The 21,056-nt window shown below is 40.7% G+C and overlaps 1 protein-coding gene across 3 annotated transcripts in view; it reads left to right on the top strand.

The window, feature by feature from the left end:
- Nucleotides 1–21,056, top strand: part of LOC311103440 (nuclear GTPase SLIP-GC-like) — a 50,781-nt gene that overhangs the window by 20,301 nt on the left and 9,424 nt on the right. For all 3 annotated transcript variants that reach the window (XM_084145009.1, XM_084145010.1, XM_084145008.1), the window contains 14 exons: nt 1–89; nt 180–264; nt 1,439–1,487; nt 1,786–1,869; nt 3,890–3,983; nt 4,080–4,302; nt 8,171–8,389; nt 10,428–10,628; nt 10,834–11,094; nt 11,484–11,577; nt 11,966–12,087; nt 12,178–12,351; nt 18,823–18,989; nt 20,595–20,712. In XM_084145009.1, the coding sequence (XP_084001135.1) occupies nt 1–89; nt 180–264; nt 1,439–1,487; nt 1,786–1,869; nt 3,890–3,983; nt 4,080–4,302; nt 8,171–8,389; nt 10,428–10,628; nt 10,834–11,094; nt 11,484–11,577; nt 11,966–12,087; nt 12,178–12,351; nt 18,823–18,989; nt 20,595–20,712 (1,980 nt within the window). The remainder of the gene's footprint in view (nt 90–179; nt 265–1,438; nt 1,488–1,785; nt 1,870–3,889; nt 3,984–4,079; nt 4,303–8,170; nt 8,390–10,427; nt 10,629–10,833; nt 11,095–11,483; nt 11,578–11,965; nt 12,088–12,177; nt 12,352–18,822; nt 18,990–20,594; nt 20,713–21,056) is intronic.

Genomic DNA, 21,056 nt, shown 5'->3' with positions numbered 1-21,056 from the left:
GTTACTGGTGAGATGGTCAATCAAGAGCCTTGTCAAAAGGCCATCATAAAACCCAGAAAGCAAACTCCTAAACGATCAGAGACTACAAGGTAAGAAACACAGCATTTCTTTATTTATCACTGACTAGATATAATGTCCCGTTGGTGACAACAAAATGACAATTGACTCTCTGTCGCCAGGTCATTGGATAAACCCTTTGGTACACTTGGAGGAAGTGTGCCCACAACCGACACCTCTGGAGTGGGAGAAACAGTGTGTGACCAGGTGGGTAAAATCTAGAGCTCATTTATCTGTGGTCACAACTAAGGCAGGGGTCAGTGGTGATCCCAAGGAATCACTTCTTGGAATGTCTCATGCCATTTAACAGAGATGGATTGTCATACATTAAGATTAGGATAGCAGTGTACTCCAGAGGGACTAAGATAATAACAATCAAATGCATTTATCAAACGCTTTATATATCAGTTATTTGGCAGACACTCTTATGTAGAGCGAATTACAGGTGCAATTAGGGTTAAGGTCCTCGCTCAAGGGCAAGTGCTTTTTCACCTAGTCGGCTTGGGAATTCAAACCAGCAACCTTTCAGTTACTCGCCCAATGCTCTTGACAGCTAGGCTACCTGCCGCTTTCTCATAGTCGCAACGCTATACAACATAGCCAACATTTAATCTAATCTATAAGCAACATCAGTCAAAGGTAATTAGTGAAAACAACATACAGGAAGAGACCAAAATTATTAAAGAAAATGCATCTCAAACTAAAGCAAGAAAAGCACAGAAATAGGCTATATAGAGGGTAACAATTGTGATATGTTTGTGTTGTAAGTCTTGTGGAATGATTCCTTTAATAACCTGTTGATTATCTACACTACCGGTCAAATGTTTTAGGACACCTACTCATTCAAGGGTTTTTCTTTATTTTTAAAACTAATTTCTACATTGTAGAATAATAGTGAAGACATCAAAACTATGAAATAACACATATGGAATCATGTAGGAACCAAAAAAGTGATAAACAACTCAAAATATATTTTATATTTGAGATTCTTCAAATAGTCACCCTTTGCCTTGATAACAGCTTTGCACACTCTTGGCATTCTCTCAACCAGCTTCACCTGGAATTCTTTTCCAACAGTCTTGAAGGAGTTCCCACATATGCTGAGCACTTGTTGGCTGCTTTTCCTTCACTCTGCAGTCCGAAGAGTGTGCAAAGCTGTTATCAAGGCAAAGGGTGGCTATTTGAAGAATCTCAAATATAAAATATATTTTGATTTGTTTAACACTTTTTTGGTTACTACATGATTCCATATGTGTTATTTCATAGTTTTGATGTCTTCACTATTATTCTACAATGTAGAAATTAGTTGAAAAAATAAAGAAAAACCCTTGAATGAGAGGTGTTCTAAAACCTTTGACCGGTAATGTATATGTTTCTTCAGAGTGAACCCTCCACCAGTAAGATACCCCCTCTTCAAGTGAATATCCCAGGTAAAAAGCACAGATGTTTCAGATCTTACAGAAAAATTACTTGTGTTAGAAAATGACAATGAGAAGAATGTAGCGTGATATAGTATTTCAAAAACAAAAAAGTGAATAATTGAAATATGAGATACTTTACACTTGATTTGCAAGTACCCTTTGTACCCTGTATCATATGCATACAGTAAATAGATCATCTGAAATGCTTTTTCACTGACTGATGTAACTCATTTGCATAACAGCATTGGCTATTACGAGATTGAGAGTTGTGTATTAATGAATAAAATACGTTTCCAATTGTTTCCAGGCAAAAGGAAATCTGATGAGACCCATGCAAACAAACAAACAAAGAAACGACAACGTGGTGCTGCATCCATAACTGAAACATTTGGTAGGTGGATGGTGTTTATATGGACCACAATCATTTTAAGAAACTCTCTTTTAATTGGAAACCATTTAAGATCATGTATTGTAGACATTCCTAATTGAGAATCCTAGAAATGTACATGACTGACAGTTCACTGTTTACTGTTTGCATGTTGCACGGTAGGACAAGCTACAATTACAGTTCACTCTAAAATCGAAGTTTGTCAGTTTTCAGACCTCAAAAGTGGTGGTATAGATTCCAGTGCTCTGCTCTTGTAGCCATCTCTCTAAGAGTAGTAAATACTGTACAGTGGGGAAAAAAAGTATTTAGTCAGCCACCAATTGTGCAAGTTCTCCCACTTAAAAAGATGAGAGAGGCCTGTAATTTTCATCATAGGTACACGTCAACTATGACAGACAAATTGAGATTTTTTTTTCCAGAAAATCACATTGTAGGATTTTTTATGAATTTATTTGCAAATTATGGTGGAAAATAAGTATTTGGTCACCTACAAACAAGCAAGATTTCTGGCTCTCACAGACCTGTAACTTCTTATTTAAGAGGCTCCTCTGTCCTCCACTCGTTACCTGTATTAATGGCACCTGTTTGAACTTGTTATCAGTATAAAAGACACCTGTCCACAACCTCAAACAGTCACACTCCAAACTCCACTATGGCCAAGACCAAAGAGCTGTCAAAGGACACCAGAAACAAAATTGTAGACCTGCACCAGGCTGGGAAGACTGAATCTGCAATAGGTAAGCAGCTTGGTCTGAAGAAATCAACTGTGGGAGCAATTATTAGGAAATGGAAGACATACAAGACCACTGATAATCTCCCTCGATCTGGGGCTCCACGCAAGATCTCACCCCGTGGGGTCAAAATGATCACAAGAACGGTGAGCAAAAATCCCAGAACCACATGGGGGGACCTAGTGAATGACCTGCAGAGAGCTGGGACAAAGTAACAAAGCCTACCATCAGTAACACACTACGCCGCCAGGGACTCAAATCCTGCAGTGCCAGACGTGTCCCCCTGCTTAAGCCAGTACATGTCCAGGCCCGTCTGAAGTTTGCTAGAGTGCATTTGGATGATCCAGAAGAGGATTGGGAGAATGTCATATGGTCAGATGAAACCAAAATAGAACTTTTTGGTAAAAACTCAACTTGTCGTGTTTGGAGGACAAAGAATGCTGAGTTGCATCCAAAGAACACCATACCTACTGTGAAGCATTGGGGTGGAAACATCATGCTTTGGGGCTGTTTTCTGCAAAGGGACCAGGACGACTGATCCGTGTAAAGGAAAGAATGAATGGGGCCATGTATCATGAGATTCTGAGTGAAAACCTCCTTCCATCAGCAAGGGCATTGAAGATTAAACGTGGCTGGGTCTTTCAGCATGACAATGATCCCAAACACACTGCCCGGGCAACGAAGGAGTGGCTTCGTAAGAAGCATTTCAAGGTCCTGGAGTGGCCTAGCCAGTCCTGGAGTGGCCTAGCCAGGGAGTTGAAAGTCTGTGTTGCCCAGCGATCGCCCCAAAACATCACTGCTCTAGAGGAGATCTGCATGGAGGAATGGGCCAAAATACCAGCAACAGTGTGTGAAAACCTTGTGAAGACTTACAGAAAACGTTTGACCTGTGTCATTGCCAACAAAGGGTATATAACAAAGTATTGAGAAACTTTTGTTATTGACCAAATACTTATTTTCCACCATAATTTGCAAATAAATTCATTAAAAATCCTACAATGTGATTATCTGGATTTTTTTCCCCTCATTTTGTCTGTCATAGTTGACGTGTACCTATGATGAAAATTACAGGCCTCTCTCATCTTTTTAAGTGGGAGAACTTGCACAATTGGTGGCTGACTAAGTACTCCTTTGACTTTACACACAGAAAAAGGTTCTCAGTTTATGATATAGCAGATCTGAATGCCACTCTACATTCCAAATTTTTTCCATGTAATATCTTTTCCACCTTTATAAACACGTTGACGCAACAACATTATAATTGGTTGGTGACCTGTGTTTAACTCTGCCAGAAATTGAAACCAAGACAGAGGTGAAGAAGATCATGCAACGTGTCAAAAGCAAACTTGATGATCTGCCTTCTACAAAAGTCATTGACTTCCTCAGGTATGCATTTTTAAATGGTGGAGAGAAAACACATGGAGAGAGACGCGTACAGGCCACTAAATTGCTTTAATTGTTTTCGTCTTTCATTTCTAACAGAGGTAAAATCCAAACGTTGGAGAAAGACAAAAAAGAGATAGTGGGTGTTTTTGGGAAGACTGGAGCTGGTAAGAGCTTCTTGATTAACACCATCTTGGGTGAAACGAAATTGCTGCCCTCCGGAAACCAAGGGGCGTGCACCTCGGTCATGATTCAGGTGGAGGCCAATATGACAGACTCGGACTCAAAATACATCGCAGAGATTGAGTTCATGACAGAGGAGGTAACAGCATCTGTTTCATCTGTTTATATCCTAATCTCACAATGTTTTGGAAGTGGTGTCATGATGAACAGTACAATTAATGAAAGGCTTCTTTGAAACATATCAAGGTAACTTCATTGACCCAATTGACACCTTCCATTAATTTAAAAGAAGAAACAATGATACAATGTAGCCTAACATTGCTCGCAAACGGCACAGATTTGAGGGGGGTTTTCTTGTTAGATGCACTGGTCCTTTTAAATTTCAATTCCAGGTTGCACATAAAAATATTTAAGGGCATATCCGGTTTGCTCTGCCCATATAGTCATGCCAAGCATAAGGATGTCTTAATGAGGGGCTGAACTCACTGATTTAGCCTCGTTTTTTCAACTGCTCATTGAGAAACCATGAGCGAGAGCTGTCTTGGGGGTGCGGTTGGATGTGGGTGTGGTATGTTCGCTATAGCCTATCGTTGTGTGTTCCTCTTTAGCCACTGTAGTTGAACTATCCCAAACATACACCATACCAACCGCGTGATGCAGCATGACAACTTAAACATGATTGGTCAAGAATCCCAAGCACTGAGCGAATTTCCTCCTTTCTATGGTATCTTTGATGACTGTTGTGTTTGTGATGCTAACGTTAGCTCACAAATGTGAGGATGTTTGAAATAACGAGGAAGTCTTGTTCTTTCAACAAAACATTGCCTACGATGTATGTCTAGTTTCTTGTCTCATGTAATGTCCATCAAATAAGTCCTGAGATTCTGTGTGCTAATGCCTCAATTGGTTAGCTTTGCGGTCTGTACAGAAAAGGGCGGGTGGTATGATGATTGATGCTACGATCGGGTCACTTGCAGCTGTGCTCTGAATCAATGATTATTTGGGTGCTGCCAGCCGTGGGCAGGTTTGAAATCTAAACCCAACCCAAGGAAAACTGTTACGCACCCTTGATTCCTTTCTCAAATCTCAGTTTTGGAAGATACTGACATCATGAGGAGGTGAAGTCACCGGCGAAATGGCCGTGCGCTACACAGCGCTGATGTTGCCTACCACCTGGTTTCACGCGGCAACGTTCATCTACAGACTCATTTTGGGTGGGAAAGAGGGAGCGAGCACAGATTGTGCTAATCAACGGCATCTACACATGATGTGTGAATTGCAGGCAATTGCCACGCGCCATGTGCTAGATTTTAAATGTTTATATTTTAGTTATTTAGCAGACGCTCTTATCCAGACTGACTTACATGAGCAATTAGGGTTAAGTGCCTTGCTCAAGGGCACATTTCACTTAGTCAGTTCGGGGATTCGAACCAGCAACCTTTTGGTTACTGGCCCAACCTCTTAACTGCTAGGCTACCACCCAGCCCACTAGATAGAAGCAATCAGCCATTAGTCAAAAATATGACAAAAATTAAGAATACGACTGATGAAGCAAGTCACATTAATCATCCTCTTCCAGAATAGAGGATACAGGGTGATAGTATGTTGCAGATAGTAAGCCAGCAGGGTTTGTGGAGCTGGTGATGAGAATGCATACATACAGTGGGGAGAACAAGTATTTGATACACTGCCGATTTTGCAGGTTTTCCTACTTACAAAGCATGTAGAGGTCTGTAATTATTATCATAGGTACACTTCAACTGTGAGAGACGGAATCTAAAACAAAAATCCAGAAAATCACATCGTATGATTTTTAAGTAATTAATTTGCATGACATAAGTATTTGATACATCAGAAAAGCAGAACTTAATATTTGGTACAGAAACCTTTGTTTGCAATTACAGAGATCATACGTTTCCTGTAGGTCTTGACCAGGTTTGAACACACTGCAGCAGGGATTTTGGCCCACTCCTCCATACCTTCTCCAGATCCTTCAGGTTTCGGGGCTGTCGCTGGGCAATACGGACTTTCAGCTCCCTCCAAAGATTTTCTATTGGGTTCAGGTCTGGAGACTGGCTAGGCCACTCCAGGACCTTGAGATGCTTCTTACGGAGCCACTCCTTAGTTGCCCTGGCTGTGTGTTTCGGGTCGTTGTCATGCTGGAAGACCCAGCCACAACCCATCTTCAATGCTCTTACTGAGGGAAGGAGGTTGTTGGCCAAGATCTTGCGATACATGGCCCCATCCATCCTCCCCTCAATACGGTGCAGTCGTCCTGTCCCCTTTGCAGAAAAGCATCCCCAAAGAATGATGTTTCCATCTCCATGCTACACGGTTGGGATGGTGTTCTTGGGGTTGTACTCATCCTTCTTCTTCCTCCAAACACGGCGAGTGGAGTTTAGACCAAAAAGCTATTTTTTTGTCTCATCAGACCACATGACCTTCTCCCATTCCTCCTCTGGATCATCCAGATGGTCATTGGCAAACTTCAGACGGGCCTGGACATGCGCTGGCTTGAGCAGGGGGACCTTGCGTGCGCTGCAGGATTTTAATCCATGACGGCGTAGTGTGTTACTAATGGTTTTCTTTGAGACTGTGGTCCCAGCTCTCTTCAGGTCATTGACCAGGTCCTGCTGTGTAGTTCTGGGCTGATCCCTCACCTTCCTCATGATCATTGATGCCCCACGCGGTGAGATTTTTACATTTACATTTTTAGTCATTTAGCAGACGCTCTTATCCAGAGCGACTTACAGGAGCAATTAGGGTTAAGTGCCTTGCTCAAGGGCACATCGACAGATTTTTCACCTAGCCGGCTCGGGGATTAGAACCAGCGACCTTTCGGTTACTGGCACAACGCTCTTACCCACTAAGCTACCTGCCGCCGAGATCTTGCATGGAGCCCCAGACCGAGGGTGATTGACCGTCATCTTGAACTTCTTCCATTTTCTAATAATTGCGCCAACAGTTGTTGCCTTCTCACCAAGCTGCTTGCCTATTGTCCTGTAGCCCATCCCAACCTTGTGCAGGTCTACAATTTTATCCCTGATGTCCTTACACAACTCTCTGGTCTTGGCCATTGTGGAGAGGTTGGAGTCTGTTTGATTGAGTGTGTGGACAGGTGTCTTTTATACAGGTAACGAGTTCAAACAGGTGCAGTTAATACAAGTAATGAGTTGAGAACAGGGGGGCTTCTTAAAGAAAAAGTAACAGGTCTGTGAGAGCCGGAATTCTTACTGGTTGGTAGGTGATCAAATACTTATGTCATGCAATAAAATGCAAATTAATTACTTAAAAATCATACAATGTGATTTTCTGGATTTTTGTTTTAGATTCCGTCTCTCACAGTTGAAATGTACCTATGATAAACATTACAGACCTCTACATGCTTTGTAGGAAAACCTGCAAAATAGGCAGTGTATCAAATACTTGTTCTCCCCACTGTATGTGGTCGCCATATGTAGGGGTGTACATTTGTTAATAGGTAAACAAAGGAGTTTGCTCCTCTCCTCAATTGCTTCCTCCAGTGGAGTTATGATCAGGTGGAGGATGCTCAGGTGTATCCTACTTTTGAAATCCGATAGACGTCAGCTTCGGGATTACATTTTTTTTGTTTATATCACCAAAAATCTAAACATATTGGACAATTACAGTCAGTTTTTAAATGTATGTTATCATATCGTGAGTATAAGACTCTTTGGTGGAATACTATGACTCTGTTAGTTTTGTGAATTAATGTGCAACTTTCACTTTAAGTGTTGGTGTGGGCAATCGGTGAGGGCAGGAGATTGGCGTAACGCTGGACTGTAGCCTCTTGGGCCATGTGGGCCTTCCCACGTTTCTTGTGTGTAAATCTTTAGTTTTGGCATACCGCCTTTTGTTTCCTATTTGTATACTGGTCACCATTTGGGTGGCTAGGTGGTTTCATAACACAGGACTTAGCTTTCAAATGAAGATTTAAGGAGAGAGTATGTATTACACATTTGTAATGGTTTAACATGTTCTATTAGGAATGGAAAGAGGAGCTGTGGTCCATCTTCAGAGACAGATCTTGCAAGGATGGAAATGATGAAGACCAGGAAAGGGATGACGACGACGATGAAAAGATATCAGCTTTGTATGGAAAAGATGGACGTGGGGCAACCTTAGAAGAACTAATGGACAGGAAGCACTTCAGAGAAATTCCAGAGTTCCGTTTATCAGTCAAGAAAATATTTCTATGTGACACAGTAAGTTACTGTCATGCTAGTTTACTTCTGTGAAGATAGTGTGCTTTGGTGAAAATCATTTGTTAAACAATCATTTTAGGAAGGCAACCACATCTGATTGGAAATTATATTAAATCATGTATTTATTCCCTTACCAAAAAAACTGGCTTCTGGCAAACAGTTGTGGCAAACCTTTGTCCAATTTGGCGCAAATTTGCAGCAAGCTCATATTTTCACATGCAGATTAGTTTTGTGGTAAACTACTGCGGCAAATTCGCAGCGACTTGTGAACTTCTGGCAAACAATTCTGGGAAACTTGTGGCAAAAATTCAACTGTTTGCTGCAAACACAGTATAAATATGCAAATTAGATTTTTGGTTACTGTGTGTTAACATTGAAATGTTTTATCTATGTAAACCAAATAATATTTTACTTGAAATTAAGTTGCTTCTAACAAAAAACTAAACATACTAAAATTACTAAATGTACTAAACATGTATGCAATTTCTTAACAGATAAAAATAAATCCAATATAACTTGAGGTCAGCATGCTAATGAAGATAAGAGCAAAGACCAGATATTTCGCAAATAAATTGCTTATTTAGTATTTTTATGTACAGTAGCTACATCTACAGTGCCTTCGGAAAGTATTCAGGTCCCCTTGACTTTTTCCCAAAAAAATTGCGTTACAGCATTATTATAACATTTATAAAATTGTTTTTTTCCCATCAATCTATACACGATTCCCTATAATGACAAAGGAATACATTTTTAAATTTTTTTTGCAAATGTATTACAAATAAAAAACGGAAATATGACATTTACAAAATGAATATTTTTCTATAAATCAAATAGGAAGAGCCAACTAAAGGTGTTGACCCTACACATCTCTCAACTCAACTGGAACACTGGGCCAGCAACTCTTAAATAGCACCTGGGCCAGCACAGCTGAAACATTTTCCCACTAAAGATATGGCAACCAGCACAGGTGTAACACATACTGACTAACGAGGTGACACCAATCAGTGCGCCTTACGCGCTAACGCGCTGAAGTCCAACCTCAAAACATTAATGGAAAAACCAAAGCCTGTAACAAGCTTGAAGATGATACACTCATTTATCCCTCAACAAAAGTGTTATGAGTGAGTGCACCACAAACATCTTTCCAGGGTGTTGATGAATCCTCCTCCAACACCACATATAGGGGAAGGGTATCCATCTGCAAAAGTGAAGTCTTGCTTTGATATCAAGTCAGCTCATATTGTTGCTACCTTAGCTGTTGTGATAGGTAACATGCTAATGAACAGTGACACTAGCATTTTGACATGCATATTGGTATTAAAAGACAGCAACGTATTCACCTACAAATATGTGTTTAGGCATATCATTAGTTAGCTAGCTAGCTATCACATTAATTGTGAAAAAATATAATAGCCAACGTTTGCTAGCTAAGCGCTGGCCAGCTAGCTAAGCACTAGCCAGTCAGTGGCGCTGACAGTTTTTAAAACTGGTATCAACATAATGTGTTTCACTCTATCACATAAAACATGACATTGCTAACTAGGCATCAATTAGCTAACACAATTGTAAAGTTTATTAGGAAGTTTAAGTAATAAGTTAGACACTCACCGGACAACTTTGGTAGGTAGCTAGCTAGATAGCATGATTTCCATTTTCCAACAGATTTTACTAATCCCCCTGATTGGTCGTCAATGGTTACTGGTCTTGGAACTCGTGTTCACCAGAAGCGGCTTCCAGTAAACTGTTTGCCGCTAGTGGGAATAAATATTATTTTGGCCAAAGGTTTGCCACAGACTCACCACTAGTGGCAAACATTTGCAAACTTCTGGCAACATTTTGAGGCACACTATTTAGTTTGCAGCAAATTTGCCACAAACTTGCTCGAAGTTTGCCGCAACAAATTCACTTTTGAAAGCGATTGCAGGAAAAAATTGAACTACATCTTTTAGGCTATTTGATCTTTGTCAAAGTGTTATTTTGGAGAAAATAATGTTGTTTTTTCATCAATGCATGTAATGATGCTTTATTACAATTGCAGGCTGAAGAACTCTCTGAAAAGATAACTTGTTACACACGGAGTGACACACAGAGTGATACATTTAAAAGACAGTATTGGCCGCTTGTGAAGTGTATAACCATCAAGGTGCCAAACTCCAAAGACCTGCTGGAGCATGTTGTGCTGGTTGATCTTCCAGGCAATGGAGACTGCAACAAGAGCAGAGATGAGATGTGGAAATCGGTAATTATTTACAATTCTTATTGATGATGATTCCATATTCTGTTTAGAATTGTATTCATGCAACTTCTAATTTGGTTGGTGTTAGATCAACATCACAGGTACAGGGCCAAATGGAAGGCTATATCTATGTATTTTAGTTTATTTATAGTTATCTACAATTGATTAAACATATTTTAAGTTTTAAGTTAATGTTACACTTCTTCAGTTTGTTGGAAACTGCTCTGCTGTGTGGATTGTGAGCGACATTGCAAGAGCAACTTCAGAAAAGGAATCTTGGGAGATTTTAGACAGCACCGTGAGCCTGTTTGGACCTGGTGGAGAATGTCGAAGCATCAGTTTCATCTGCACCAAGACAGACGACATTGAGGAGAATCAAAAGGCTGATGCACGTACCTGTATTTTGCGCAGAAATGAAACAACCAAGAAGCAAGTGAGGGACAAATTCAACAAACAAAAAGAAGTTAAGGTAAGTTACATCTGACATAAATGAATCTTCTGTGACATGTCAACATGCTCATACTGTATTTTGTAGTGGTGAAGATTTAGGAATTTCATGGAATTACATGAGAGCAAGACTACATTGAACACCAGAGCTTTTCAGACATTTTTGTTGTCTAATATACAAAACAAACAACTGAGTAATAGGTACATATTTTTATTTATAATAAGGTAAGACATTTATTCTAATTTGTCAGTCATATTCTTCAAAATCTTCAAAATGTATTTGATTATTTTAAATTAGTTGAAGCACAACAGCTTGCATGAGCACAATGAAAATACATTTTTAGAGCTTGCAAAATGTCAGTGTGTGGACTTAATTGAATTGGCTGTCATTGTCTCATAAACACCTTTCAGAAACACTTCAGTGGGGGAAAGGATTTCCTTCAGGTGTTTACTGTGAGTTCCAAGGAATACCAAAAGGAAAAGCATTTGCAACAAGAAGAGACAGGTACGATAACTGAACGTGTTTTTTGATTCTACGACATAGAGACAATTGTGTCCTGTATTTATATGCCTATGCTTTTTTTGGGATTATTTGTGTGTATTATATTGTTGTAAACTGCTTTACATAGCAACAAACTTCACTTAAGCACCATACCTATTTCAATATGACCTGTCTTATCTGGCAAATTTAAACATGCAATATGTCCTAGTCAAGAACAACTCCAAGTGTAACCTGGACCATATTATAGTCAATAATGCAGGTTTATGTTTTCTATCAAATATTGTGGGTAATGTGTATACATACAGCATGCTAAGCTATTCTCATAGCATCGAAGAACACTGACACCAACCAAATGTAGAAATAAATCTCTTGTTTTTAACTTATGTTTCAGAAATACCCAAACTTCAGGAATTTCTCAGAAATCTCAACGATCGTCGCACAAAGACTTCAGATTATGTTTCTGGAGCCTATGGGATACTCTCTCTGATACAAGCAGCCAAAAGCAGCAACATGGTATTGACTTTCAGCAGAACAAAAGTATTTATCTCAGTTAACATACTCCTATCATGTGAATCAGTGTATTATATTGAGTTTGGATTTCAGACAGACAGCAAAGAAGAGGTGTGCCAGGTTCTGGAACAGAAGCTCAAGGAGGAGATCAAGTCCATTGGTCAAACTATGGATGAGGCTTATGAGACTTTTGAAAGATGCCTCTCAGAAGGAGTTCAACAGTCTGAAGAATCATGCGAGAAATTAATGAACAAAGTGATAGCACCAGTAAGCTATTTTTAAAAAACGTTTTAAGAATAGCCGCTTTTGCACTGTCACCCTACACTGAGTATACCAAACATTAGGAACACCTTTCTAATATTGAGTTGCACCCTGCCTCTTTTGCCCTCAGAACAGCCTCAATTTATCGGGGCATAGACTCTACAAGGTGTCGAAAGCGTTTCACAGGGATGCTGGCCCATGTTGACTCCAATGTTTCCCATAGTTGGCTTGATGAAAAACCCAACAGCGTTGCAGTTCTTGACACAAACCGATGCGCCTGGCACCTACAGTGGGGAAAAAAAGTATTTAGTTAGCCACCAATTGTGCAAGTTCTCCCACTTAAAAAGATGAGAGAGGCCTGTAATTTTCATCATAGGTAAACGTCAACTATGACAGACAAAATGAGAAAAAAAATCCAGAAAATCACATTGTAGGATTTTTTATGAATTTATTTGCAAATTATGGTGAAAAATAAGTATTTGGTCAATAACAAAAGTTTCTCAATACTTTGTTATATACCCTTTGTTGGCAATGACACAGGTCAAACGTTTTCTGTAAGTCTTCACAAGGTTTTCACACACTGTTGCTGGTATTTTGGCCCATTCCTCCATGCAGATCTCCTCTAGAGCAGTGATGTTTTGGGGCTGTCGCTGGGCAACACGGACTTTCAACTCCCTCCAAAGATTTTCTATGGGGTTGAGATCTGGAGACTGGCTAGGCCACTCCAGGACCTTGAAATGCTTCTTACGAAGCCACTCCTTCGTTGCCCGGGTGGTGTGTTTGGGATCATTGTCATGCTGAAAGACCCAGCCACGTTTCATCTTCAATGCCCTTGCTGATGGAAGGAGGTTTTCACTCAAAATCTCACGATACATGGCCCCATTAATTATTTCCTTTACACGGATCAGTCGTCCTGGTCCCTTTGCAGAAAAACAGCCCCAAAGCATGATGTTTCCACCCCCATGCTTCACAGTAGGTATGGTGTTCTTTGGATGCAACTCAGCATTCTTTGTCCTCCAAACACAACAAGTTGAGTTTTTACCAAAAAGTTCTATTTTGGTTTCATCTGACCATATGACATTCTCCCAATCCTCTTCTGGATCATCCAAATGCACTCTAGCAAACTTCAGACCGGCCTGGACATGTACTGGCTTAAGCAGGGGGACACGTCTGGCACTGCAGGATTTGAGTCCCTGGCGGCGTAGTGTGTTACTGATGGTAGGCTTTGTTACTTTGGTCCCAGCTCTCTGCAGGTCATTCACTAGGTCCCCCCGTGTGGTTCTGGGATTTTTGCTCACCGTTCTTGTGATCATTTTGACCCCACGGGGTGAGATCTTGCATGGAGCCCCAGATCGAGGGAGATTATCAGTGGTCTTGTATGTCTTCCATTTCCTAATAATTGCTCCCACAGTTGATTTCTTCAAACCAAGCTGCTTACCTATTGCAGATTCAGTCTTCCCAGCCTGGTGCAGGTCTACAATTTTGTTTCTGGTGTCCTTTGACAGCTCTTTGGTCTTGGCCATAGTGGAGTTTGGAGTGTGACTGTTTGAGGTTGTGGACAGGTGTCTTTTATAGGTGTCAGTTCAAACAGGTGCCATTAATACAGGTAACGAGTGGAGGACAGAGGAGCCTCTTAAAGAAGAAATTACAGGTCTGTGAGAGCCAGAAATCTTGCTTGTTTGTAGTTGACCAAATACTTATTTTCCACCATAATTTGCAAATAAATTCATAAAAAATCCTACAATGTGATTTTCTGGATTTTTTTTCTCAATTTGTCTGTCATAGTTGACGTGTACCTATGATGAAAATTACAGGCCTCTCTCATCTTTTTAAGTGGGAGAACATGCACAATTGGTGGCTGACTAAATACTTTTTCCCCCACTGTATAACCATACCCTGTTCAAAGGCACTTAATTGTTTGTCTTACCCATTCACCCTTTGACTGGCACACAGAGTCCATGTCTCAATTGTGTCAAGGCTTAACAATCCTTCTTTAACCTGTCTCCTCCCCTTCATCTACATTGATTGAAGTGGATTTAACAAGTGAGATCAATAAGGGATGATAGCTTTTAGCTGGATTCACCTGGTCTGTCTATGTCATGGAAAGAGCAGGTGTTCTTAATGTTTTGTATAATCAGTGTATATCCGTGCTAGCCAGTTTGTGCTAGCGCCAGAGAAGCTGAAAATCAAGAGACTCAACCAGGACCCCAAAAGCGATGTGATTATTTATTGTAACTCAGGTTCGCGTGAGATAGATTCAGAAAAGTAAATGGGAGAATAATCTTTCACAGATAGATGCACGTGTGGGATGAGACGACTAACGGGGAACTTTGTTCCGGTAAGCAGAGTTTTTGTCATTGATCATTTGGACAAATCATTATTTCGCAGGTGTTGTCATCTTTCGAATTTCGGAAGGGGAGGGTACATTTGGCCATATACTTGCCAGTCACTTGCAAAAAAGGGGGGTGGAGCTACCATCCTGCTTCCGCTCCTCGTTCTAGTATCTTGTGGAACACGTCTGCCCCCAGAATTTAATCAAGCATTGGACAGAACTATGCAAGGTTTCCGGAATTTCTTAAATTAATGGGAGAGGGATATTTACCATCAAGCAAATGCAACAAATATATATTCAGCAAAACATGAACCTCTACTGCATGTTTATCAACCTCACCAATACTTTTGACACTGTAAACAGGGAGGGGTTATGGAAGACCTTCTGTGGTGGTGATGTACAGTGGGGAGAACAAGTATTTGATACACTGCCGATATTGCAGGTTTTCCTACTTACAAAGCATGTAGAGGTCTGTAATATTTATCATAGGTACACTTCAACTGTGAGAGATGGAATCTAAAACAAAAATCCAGAAAATCACAATGTATGATTTTTAAATAATTAATATGCATTTTATTGCATGACATAAGTATTTGATCACCTACCAACCAGTAAGAATTCCGGCTCTCACAGACCTGTTCGTTTTTCTTTAAGAAGCCCTCCTGTTCTCCACTCATTACCTGTATTAACTGCACCTGTTTGAACTCGTTACCTGTTTAAAAGACACCTGTCCACACACTCAAACAGACAGACTCCAACCTCACCACAATGGCCAAGACCAGAGAGCTGTGTAAGGACATCAGGGATAAAATTGTAGACCTGCACAAGGCTGGAATGGGCTACAGGACAATAGGCAAGCAGCTTGGTGAGAAGGCAACAACTGTTGGCGCAATTGTTAGAAAATGGAAGAAGTTCAAGATGACGGTCAATCACCCTCGGTCTGGGGCTCCATGCAAGATCTCACCTCGTGGGGCATCAATGATCATGAGGAAGGTGAGGGATCAGCCCAGAACTACACGGCAGGACCTGGTCAATTACCTGAAGACAGCTGGGACCACAGTCTCAAAGAAAACCATTAGTAACACACTACGCCGTCATGGATTAAAATCCTGCAGCGCACGCAAGGTCCCACTGCTCAAGCCAGCGCATGTCCAGGCCCGTCTGAAGTTTGCCAATGACCATCTGGATGATCCAGAGGAGGAATGGGAGAAGGTCATGTGGTCTGATGAGACAAAATAGATGCTTCTTACGGTGCCACTCCTTAGTTGCCCTGGCTGTGTGTTTCGGGTCGTTGTCATGCTGGAAGACCCAGCCACGACCCATCTTCAATGCTCTTACTGAGGGAAGGAGGTTGTTGGCCAAGATCTCGCGATACATGGCCCCATCCATCCTCCCCTCAATACGGTGCAGTCGTCCTGTCCCCTTTGCAGAAAAGCATCCCCAAAGAATGATGTTTCCACCTCCATGCTTCACGGTTGGGATGGTGTTCTTGGGGTTGTACTCATCCTTCTTCTTCCTCCAAACAAGGCGAGTGGAGTTTAGACCAAAAAGCTCTATTTTTGTCTCATCAGACCACATGACCTTCTCCCATTCCTCCTCTGGATCATCCAGATGGTCATTGGCAAACTTCAGACGGGCCTGGACATGCGCTGGCTTGAGCAGGGGGACCTTGCGTGCGCTGCAGGATTTTAATCCATGACGGCGTAGTGTGTTACTAATGGTTTTCTTTGAGACTGTGGTCCCAGCTGTCTTCAGGTAATTGACCAGGTCCTGCCGTGTAGTTCTGGGCTGATCCCTCACCTTCCTCATGATCATTGATGCCCCACGAGGTGAGATCTTGCATGGAGCCCCAGACCGAGGGTGATTGACCGTCATCTTGAACTTCTTCCATTTTCTAATAATTGCGCCAACAGTTGTTGCCTTCTCACAAAGCTGCTTGCCTATTGTCCTGTAGCCCATCCCAGCCTTGTGCAGGTCTACAATTTTATCCCTGATGTCCTTACACAGCTCTCTGGTCTTGGCCATTGTGGAGAGGTTGGAGTCTGTTTGATTGAGTGTGTGGACAGGTGTCTTTTATACAGGTAACGAGTTCAAACAGGTGCAGTTAATACAGGTAATGAGTGGAGAACAGGAGGGCTTCTTAAAGAAAAACGAACAGGTCTGTGAGAGCCGGAATTCTTACTGGTTGGTAGGTGATCAAATACTTATGTCATGCAATAAAATGCAAATTAATTACTTAAAAATCATACAATGTGATTTTCTGGATTTTTGTTTTAGATTCCGTCTCTCACAGTTGAAGTGTACCTATGATAAAAATTACAGACCTCTACATGCTTTGTAAGTAGGAAAACCTGCAAAATCGGCAGTGTATCAAATACTTGTTCTCCCCACTGTACATGAAGTTATGATGTACCAAGTCTCTCGATTTTCAAAATTCTCCAGCAATAGCACGCATTGGTTCGCACAAATACAGTTGAAGTCGGAAGTTTACATAAACTTAGGTTGGAGTCATTAAAACTAGTTTTTCAACCACTCCACAAATTTCTTGTTAACAAACTATAGTTTTGGCAAGTTGGTTAGGACATCTACTTTGTCCATGACACAAGTAATTTTTCCAACAATTGTTTACAGACAGATTATTTCACCTATAATTCACTGTATCACAACTCCAGTGGGTCAGAAGTTTACATACACGAAGTTGACTGTGCCTTTAAACAGCTTGGAAAATTCCAGAAAATGATGTCATGGCTTTAGAAGCTTCTGACAGGCTAATTGACATAATTTGAATCAATTGGAGGTGTACCTGTGGATGTATTTCAAGGCCTACCTTCGAACTCGGTGCCTCCACAAGTCTGGTTCATCCTTGGGAGCAATTTCCAAATGCCTGAAGGTACCACGTTCATCTGTACAAAAAATAGTACACAAGTATAAACACCATGGGACCACGCAGCCGTCATACCGCTCAGGAAGGAGACGCGTTCTGTCTCCTAGAGATTAACGTACTTTGGTGCGAAAAGTGCAAATCAATCCCAGAACAACAGCAAAGGACCTTGTGAAGATGCTGAAGGAAACACGTACAAAAGTATCCATATCCACAGTAAAACGAGTCCTATATCGACATAACCTGAAAGGCCACTCAGCAAGGAAGAAGCCACAGCTCCAAAACCGCCATAAAAAATCCAGACTACGGTTTGCAACTGCACTAAGAGACAAAGATCATACTTTTTGGAGAAATGTCCTCTGGTCTGATGACACAAAAATAGAACTGTTTGGCCATAATGACCATCGTTATTTTTGGAGGAAAAGGGGGGACTTGCAAGCTGAAGAACACCATCCCAACCGTGAAGCACAGGGGTGGCAGCATCATGCTGTGGGGGTGCTTTGCTGCAGGAGGGACTGGTGCACTTCACAAAATAGATGGCATCATGAGGAAGGAAAATTATGTGGATATATTGAAGCAAGACAGCAAGACATCAGTCAGGAAGTTAAAGGTTGGTCGCAAATGGGTCTTCCAAATGGACAATGACCCCAAGCATACTTCCAAAGTTGTGGCAAAATTGATTAAAGACAACAAAGTCAAGGTATTGGTGTGGCTATCACAAAGCCCTGACCTCAATCCTATAGAACATTTGTGGGCAGAACTGAAAAAGTGTGTGCGAGCAAGGAGGCCTACAAACCTGACTCAGTTACACCAGCTCTGTCTTGAGGAATGGGCCAAAATTCACCCAATTTATTGTGGGAAGCTTGTGAAAGGCTACCCAAAACGTTTGACCCAAGTTAAACAATTGAAAGGCAATGCTACCAAATACTAATTGAGTGTATATAAACTTCTGACCCACTGGGAATGTGATAAAATAAATAAAATATGAAATAAATAATTTTCTCTACTATTATTCTGACATTTCACATTCTTAAAATAAAGTGGTGATCCTAACTGACCTAAGACAGGGATTAAATGTCAGGAATTGTGAAAAACTGAGTTTAAATGTATTTGGCTAAGGTGTATGTAAACTTCCGACTTCAACTTTATACCGTAGGCTCGCACGATACTGGAAAAGCAGCTATTGAAGAGATACTCATGCATGACAGATTTCCAATGATGTGCTGTTGAAAATGTCTAACATATTTTCTTTATTTTTTCCCAGAAAGGGAAAAAAGGCTGTGGATATCAAGTAGTGAAGGCTTTATGCAAGAATGGTGGCATTTATAAACCAAAAGGGAAAAGGGAAAGGAGAAGGGAAATAAACCTTAATGAGAGTTTAGCCTCATGTATGAGAAGTCTCATTGATGAAGAGTTTAAGAGATATTTCCCGTAAGTAATATAATCATTATCTAAATATATATGTGCATTTGGAAAGTATTGACTTTTTCCAGTCAAGTTTTTTTCCCCTTATCAATCTACACACAATACACCATAATGACAAAGTGAAAACAGGTTTTTAGAAATAAATAAATACATGTAAAACATCAATACCTTATTAACCTAACTATTCAGACCCTTTGCTATTAGACTCGAAATTGAGCACAGATGCATCCTGTTTCCATTGATCATTCTTGAGATGTTTCTACAACTTGATTGGAGTCCACCTGTGGAAAACTAAATTGATTGGACATGATTTGGAAATAATAATAATAATAATATGCCATTTAGCAGACACTTTTATCCAAAGCGACTTACAGTCATGCGTGCATACATTATTTTTTTGTGTATGGGTGGTCCCGGGGATCGAACCCACTACCTTGGCGTTACAAGCGCCGTGCTCTACCAGCTGAGCTACAGAGGACCACAAGACACACACCTGTCTATATAAGGTCCCACAGTTGACAGTGCACATCAGAGCAAAAACACAGCCATGAGGTTGAAGGAATTGTCCATAGATCTCTGAGATAGGAATGTGTGGTCTGATGAAACCAAGATTGAACTCTTTGGCCTGAATGCCAAGCGTCACGTCTGGAGGAAACCTACGGTGAAGCATGGTGGTCGAAAAATCATGCTTTGGGGATGTTTTTCAGCGGTAGGGACCGGGAGACTAGTCAGGATCGAGGGAAAGATGAACGGAGCAAAGTACAGAGAGATCCTTGATGAAAACCTGCTCCAGAGCACTCAGGACCTCAGACTGGGGTGAAGGTTCACCTTCCAACATGTCAACGACCCTAAGCACATCGGCAAGACAACACAGTCGTGGCTTCAGGACAAGTCTCTGAATGCCCTTGAGTGGCCCAGCCAGAGCTCGGACTTGAACCCGATCGAACATCTCTGGAGAGACCTGAAAATAGCTGTGCAGCGACTCTCCCCATTCAACCAGACATTGCTTGAGAGGATCTGCAGAGAAACACTATGCACCTGAGCTCAATTTTGAGTCTCATAGCAAAGGTTCTGAATACTTATATAAATATGGTATTTGTTTTTTATTTTTAATACATAAATACATTGCAAACATTTCTAAAAACCTGTTTTCGCTTTGTCATTATGGGATAATGTGTATAAAAAATGATTTTAGAATAAAATGTGGAAAAAGTCAAGGGGGCTGAATACTTTCCAAATGCACCGTATACCATTTTCTAGCTCTGAATCTCTACTTGTATCCAATGTAAAAAAACACAATTTCAAATTTTGCTACATAAGACCGAATCGAGGCGGTGAGTCACAAATCGTGGAAATGTTTTTATATATTTCTGGTGTTCATTTAAGGTCATTTAATGTCTAAAAACGTGTTTGCTCGTTATCATTATGAGGTATTCTGTGTAGATTGAAGATGAATTGTTTTTATTTAATCAATTTTAGAATAAGGCTGTAACGTAACAAAATGTGGAAAAAGTCAAGGGGTCTGAATACTTTCCGAATGCACTGTATATAATACACATGGAATGATAAGGGCCTTGACTCAAATCTAGTAACCATCCTTCTGATTTGCAGAAACGAGGGCGAACGTGGGCCAATCAAGGAGCAGATTGATACATTCACCCTTGACACAAACAGCTTGGTTGGGGAGCACCCGGAAGTGTCACTGCATCTGACATTCCTCAAGACGGAGGTAAGGTTTAAAAAGAAATCAGTCTTGAGGCCGATACGTAAAGCTTAAAGAACAATGATACTAGCAAGAGCATTGTGCGGGTTTCTCTTTCATGTTATTCAATTGTTACCATGCACCTGCAACAAAGCTACAGTGCCTTGCATAGGTATTCATCCCCCTTGGATTTTGTTGCATTACAACCTGTAATTTCAATTTATTTTTATTTGGATTTCATGTAATGGACATACATATAATAGTCTAAATTGGTGAGTGAAATGAAAAAAATAACTTGTTTCAAAAAATTATAAAAAATAAATAACAGAAAAGTGGTGCGTGCATATGTATTCACCCCCTTTGCTATGAAG

This window comes from Coregonus lavaretus (genome assembly GCF_964263955.1).
Source record: "Coregonus lavaretus genome assembly, chromosome: 28".
Taxonomy (NCBI): Eukaryota; Metazoa; Chordata; class Actinopteri; order Salmoniformes; family Salmonidae; genus Coregonus; species Coregonus lavaretus.
This window is presented reverse-complemented; position numbering and strand designations above follow the sequence as displayed.